The sequence below is a fragment of the Schistocerca nitens genome, chromosome 2 (assembly GCF_023898315.1).
Source record: "Schistocerca nitens isolate TAMUIC-IGC-003100 chromosome 2, iqSchNite1.1, whole genome shotgun sequence".
Classification (NCBI taxonomy): domain Eukaryota; kingdom Metazoa; phylum Arthropoda; class Insecta; order Orthoptera; family Acrididae; genus Schistocerca; species Schistocerca nitens.
Genome location: NC_064615.1, coordinates 168,512,137 through 168,517,918, shown reverse-complemented (window position 1 = coordinate 168,517,918; position 5,782 = coordinate 168,512,137). Strand labels below are relative to the sequence as shown.

The 5,782-nt window shown below is 48.7% G+C and overlaps 1 protein-coding gene across 1 annotated transcript; it reads right to left on the bottom strand.

Annotated features, from left to right (window-relative positions):
* Positions 1 to 320: 320 nt before the first annotated feature.
* On the bottom strand, positions 321 to 4,052 carry LOC126234899 (neuroligin-2-like). Its single transcript, XM_049943639.1, has 2 exons — positions 3,587 to 4,052; positions 321 to 325 (listed from the first exon to the last, which is right to left on the bottom strand). The coding sequence occupies exons 1-2, from the start codon at positions 4,050 to 4,052 to the stop codon at positions 321 to 323; spliced, it is 471 nt and encodes a 156-aa protein (XP_049799596.1).
* Between the last annotated feature and the right edge of the window lie 1,730 nt (positions 4,053 to 5,782).

Below are 5,782 nucleotides of genomic sequence, written 5' to 3'. Positions count from 1 at the left end.
CTATGGACATCACACACATCCATCCCCGAGGCAGGATCCGAAGGTGCTACCGTTGCGGTCGCGTGGTTCCAGACTGAAGCGTCTAGAACCACTCGACCACAACGGCCGGCACCTACGTAGTGATTCTATGCAGGGACATCTGCAGAAGTCACCAGCTGGATGGGTACTTAGAAGCTTTGTTTTCTAGCTTGATGCGGCAGAGTACAACTACGGCCCCTAGCACACCACGCGTTAAAGTGTTAATTTGGACAGGAGAGGGTTCATACAGCGGAGGCAATAAACGGGACAATTGTTGTATCTAACACTGACACTTGTCTCCATTAGGCTGCAAAGGTTAATCGGCTTGAAAACAATTAGCGCACACTTGTTGCGGATTGCTCTGCCTTAATTTCATCCCACGGTGACAGTGAAACATCCCCTTTGTAAAATTAATGAATTACTGTGCTGATAAACCTGTACGTTATTTGTTTTTCAAACAGCTGAGCAAAATTGAACGTACTCAGACATTACTCTCTTTACTTATTCTGATCACCACTAAACTGACACACAATATTTTTAGCGCAACTCAATCTGACTTTCAAAAATCCCTACAATAGAATGGCCCTGACTTACAATAACCTATTCCTTTCATGAATCACTTACCCCACAAAAATCTTCGTTACTCGAACTACTGCAATACAGCGAGCGCCACTACTGCCAGCTAAATAAAAGATTCTAACTACTGAAGGCACTAACTACAGATAGGCATAGTTAGCAAATGAAACAGTTTGATAGAGAACAATCAATGTATTTACCTTAATAATGTTAAAAAGTGATTATATATATATATATATATATATATATATATATATATATATATATATATAGGGTGAGTCACCTAACATTACCGCTGGATATATTTCGTAAACCACATCAAATACTGACGAATCGATTCCACAGACCGAACGTCAGGAGAGGGTCTAGTGTAATTGGTTAATACAAACCATAAAAAAATGCACGGAAGTATGTTTTTTAACACAAACCTACGTCTTTTTAAATGGAACCCGTTAGTTTTGTTAGCACATCTGAACATATAAAAAAATACGTCATCAGTGCCGTTTGTTGAATTGTAAAATGTTAATTACATCCGGAGATATTGTAACCTAAAGTTGACGCTTGAATACCACTCCTCCGCTGTTCGATCGTGTGTATCGGAGAGCACCGAATTACGTAGGGATCCAAAGGGAACGGTGATGGACCTTAGGTACAGAAGAGACTGGAACAGCACATTACGTCCACATGCTAACACCTTTTTATTGGTCTTTTTCACTGACGCACATGTACATTACCATGAGGGGTGAGGTACACGTTCGACGTGCGTTTCATAGGACATGGAGGACGCATAAATTGGACAGCCCGTTCTCCTGATCTTACACCTCTGGACTTCTTTCTGTGGGATACGTTAAAGGAGAATGTGTACCGTGATGTGCCTACAACCCCAGAGGATATGAAAGAACGTATTGTGGCAGCCTGCGGCGATATTACACCAGATGTGCGACATTCATTACGCCAGAGATTGCAATTGTGTGCAGCAAATGGTGGCCACCACATTGAACATCTATTGGCCTGACATGTCGGGACACACTCTATTCCACTCCGTAATTGAAAACGGAAACCACGTGTGTACGTGTACCTCAAAAAATGATTCAAATGGCTCTGAGCACTATGGGACTCAACTGCTGAGGTCATCGGTCCCCTAGAACTTAGAACTACTTAAACCTAACTAACCTAAGGACATCACACACATCCATGCCCGAGGCAGGATTCGAACCTGCGACCGTAGCGGTCACGCGGTTCCAGACTGTATCATTAGAACCGCTCGGCCACTCCGGCCGGCTACGTGTACCTCACCCCTCATGGTAATGTACATGTGCGTCAGTGAAAATAAAGAGGTGTTAGCATATGGACATAATGTAATGTTCCAGTCTCTTCTGTACCTAAGGTCCATCACCGTTCCCTTTGGATCCCTACGTAATTCGGTGCTCTCCGATACACACGATCGAACAGCGGAGGAGTGGTACTCAAGCGTCAACTTTAGGCTACAATATCTCCGGATGTAATTAACATTTTACAATGCAACAAACGGCACTGATTACGTATTTGTTTATATGTTCAGATGTGCTAACAAAACTAACGGGGTTCCGTTAAAAAAAACGTAGGTTTGTGTTAAAAAACATACTTCCGTGCATTTTTTTATGGATTATATTAAGCAATTACGCTTGCCCCTCTCCTGACGTTCGGTCTGTGGAATCGATTCGTCAGTATTTGATGTGGTTTACGAAATATATCCAGCGGTAACGTTAGGTGACTCACCCTATATATATATATATATATATATATATATATATATATATATATATATATATCAGTTCATCATATCCAGTATTACGAATTTACTCTTTCTGGCGGACACACGTTCAGATCGTCCGCTCTTAAAATTCTTCCATCTCTCTCCCCACATCCCCCACTGCTGGCGGCTCACCACCAACTGTGCAACGCTACTCGCTGTTCACATCCAACTGCCCAACACTACAATAGCGAATATTACAACAATGCTAACCAGCTACAGACTGCACTCAGTACAGTCAGTGATACACAGCGCTACGTGGCGTTACCAACATAAAAACCTAATTACAACAGTACCTACCAGCAGGGTAACTGACAGTGTCACAAGGCCAGTTTCATGCTACGATGTTACGAGGAGCATCAAACTGAGCTCACAACGAAGTCTTGGCCATCAAATTCGCCTGAATTGAAACCTGGGAAACTTGCCTGGGACAATACTGGCCACTGGCAGTGTGCCTAGAAGCACTCCGTCGTCAGGCCAGAAGTGGCCTATCGGGACCATCCGACCGCCGTGTCATCCTCAGGTATGGATGCGGATAGGAGGGGCGTGTGGTCAGCACACCGCTCTCCCGGTCGTTATGATGGTTTTCTTTGACCGGAGCCTCTACTATTCGGTCGAGTAGCTCCTCTGCTGGTATCACGAGGCTGAGTGCACCCCGAAAAATGGCAACAGCGCATGGCGGCCCGGATGGTCACCCATCCAAGTGCGGTGATCTGACGGGAACCGGCGTACCCACTGCGGCGAGGCCGCGGATAGGAGGGGCGTGTGGTCAGCACACCGCTCTCCCGGTCGTTATGATGGTTTTCTTTGACCGGAGCCGCTACTATTCGGTCGAGTAGCTCCTCTGCTGGTATCACGAGGCTGAGTGCACCCCGAAAAATGGCAACAGCGCATGGCGGCCCGGATGGTCACCCATCCAAGTGCGGTGATCTGACGGGAACCGGTGTACCCACTGCGGCGAGGCCGTTGCGTGCCCAGAAGGCCACTGGTTTTTAATTTGCCAGATTTACGAGTCCTGTGCGTAGACATCTATTGCAACATAACATTGGAAACAAAGGACTTGTCGAGCCCATGTCATGCACAATCGCTTTAGCACTGCGTTCCGAAGATGGACCAACACGCAGTTACAATGGGTCGGCAAATTACTGTATTTTCCACGGGTGCGAACAGCCAGGGAGTTGTGCGAAAGCGCGTGCCTACCTTGCTGCGGGACGTAGATGTTGAGGTAGAGGCAGTCCTCGCTGGTGTTGGAGAGGTACGGCAGCAGCCGCTTGAGGTAGTTGTAGCGCTCGTCGCTGACGTCCTGCATGTTGGGTGGCCGCTGCGGGCAGACGGGCGCGTAGCTGAACGCCTCTCGCAGGCCCTCCCAGGGCGGCGGCGCCGACGGCGGCACGAAGCGCTTGGAGCCGACGGGCGCCAGCGCGTACGGCACGCCCAGGAAGGCGTCCACTGGGCCGAGGTTGGGGCTCTGCAGCTCCATCACCAGGCCCTGCAGCCAGCCCTGCTTGATCCGCACCTCGCGAGTCACCATCGTCTGGGCGGCGCCGCCGCCGCCTCCGCCACCACCCCGGTACCTGTCGCGCGTCCACGAGCCTACTCCTGGCCCCGGGACCGTCGCTGTCATTATCAGCAGCGCCAGCAGGGCGCCGCACACTCTGGACCTCATGCTACTCGGCAGCAATATTCTGTCACGCGCACTCACTCACCAGGCTGCTCCGGCACTCTTCCCTGCATTCCAAAGGAACCAACTTCGCCAACTGTATCCAAAATCGGCACAACTTGCCTCAATTCTGACGGTCTTCGGACTAGCACTATTTTGCTAGTGCTTCATACGAACAACCACGAAACGTTATGCCTGAGAGGCAAGCGTTACCCTCACACTCACACTCAGACCAATAATTCCCCTATAAATCCGCGGAGTGAAACTAGAAAGCTGTCTTTTCCGCTTCAACCTGACAAAAAGTTACAGTACCGACAAAAACTAAAGCGAACGCCGCAGAAATGCACTAGATCCGACGCGTAAACAATGAGCACAACGTAAAAATACTGCTTTACAAATTCAAATGCAGAGAATACTAGCTGATATCTAGAATAGTCGATCGACCTACGTCGTGTGTTCAGTAAAACAAATTCGGAACTGGTTATTCGTCACACTCGTGCTTTCGCGTTGGACACACTGCTGACCAAGTTGACCGCCCACAATCAGTTAAGACACTTAGTAAAACACCACGGTGATAACATAAGCAGCTGTTCGAAGACGTGTCAAAGGGTCCCCCAGGGCGCCGACGTCTCTACGGGAGTGACTTGCTGTCTGCAGCCAAGACTGAAGGCACCTGCAAAGAGAAATAATTTATTATCTATTAAGTGGCCTATATACAAGGTATTATTAAAATGAAGTTTCGTACAGTGTAAGAGGCTAGAATTAGAAAAACACATCCAAATGTCTGAAGACCCGTTCTTTCTAAGGATTTGACACCGGAAACGATCAGCACTGCTTCCATTCGTGACACTTGTTCACTGGAAGTACACAACGTCACGTTCATTAATAGCAATGGACCCCTCTGTACTTCGGCGTAAGGAATCAAGAATTACAACAACAATATACACTCCTGGAAATTGAAATAAGAACACCGTGAATTCATTGTCCCAGGAAGGGGAAACTTTATTGACACATTCCTGGGGTCAGATACATCACATGATCACACTGACAGAACCACAGGCACATAGACACAGGCAACAGAGCATGCACAATGTCGGCACTAGTACAGTGTATATCCACCTTTCGCAGCAATGCAGGCTGCTATTCTCCCATGGAGACGATCGTAGAGATGCTGGATGTAGTCCTGTGGAACGGCTTGCCATGCCATTTCCACCTGGCGCCTCAGTTGGACCAGCGTTCGTGCTGGACGTGCAGACCGCGTGAGGCGACGCTTCATCCAGTCCCAAACATGCTCAATGGGGGACAGATCCGGAGATCTTGCTGGCCAGGGTAGTTGACTTACACCTTCTAGAGCACGTTGGGTGGCACGGGATACATGCGGACGTGCATTGTCCTGTTGGAACAGCAAGTTCCCTTGCCGGTCTAGGAATGGTAGAACGATGGGTTCGATGACGGTTTGGATGTACCGTGCACTATTCAGTGTCCCCTCGACGATCACCAGTGGTGTACGGCCAGTGTAGGAGATCGCTCCCCACACCATGATGCCGGGTGTTGGCCCTGTGTGCCTCGGTCGTATGCAGTCCTGATTGTGGCGCTCACCTGCACGGCGGCAAACACGCATACGACCATCATTGGCACCAACGCAGAAGCGACTCTCATCGCTGTAGACGACACGTCTCCATTCGTCCCTCCATTCACGCCTGTCGCGACACCACTGGAGGCGGGCTGCACGATGT

What these genes read in the sequence shown, in the direction of transcription:
- LOC126234899 (XM_049943639.1), bottom strand. Translation starts at nt 4,052, where the DNA reads ATGAGGTCCAGAGTGTGCGGCGCCCTGCTGGCGCTGCTGATAATGACA.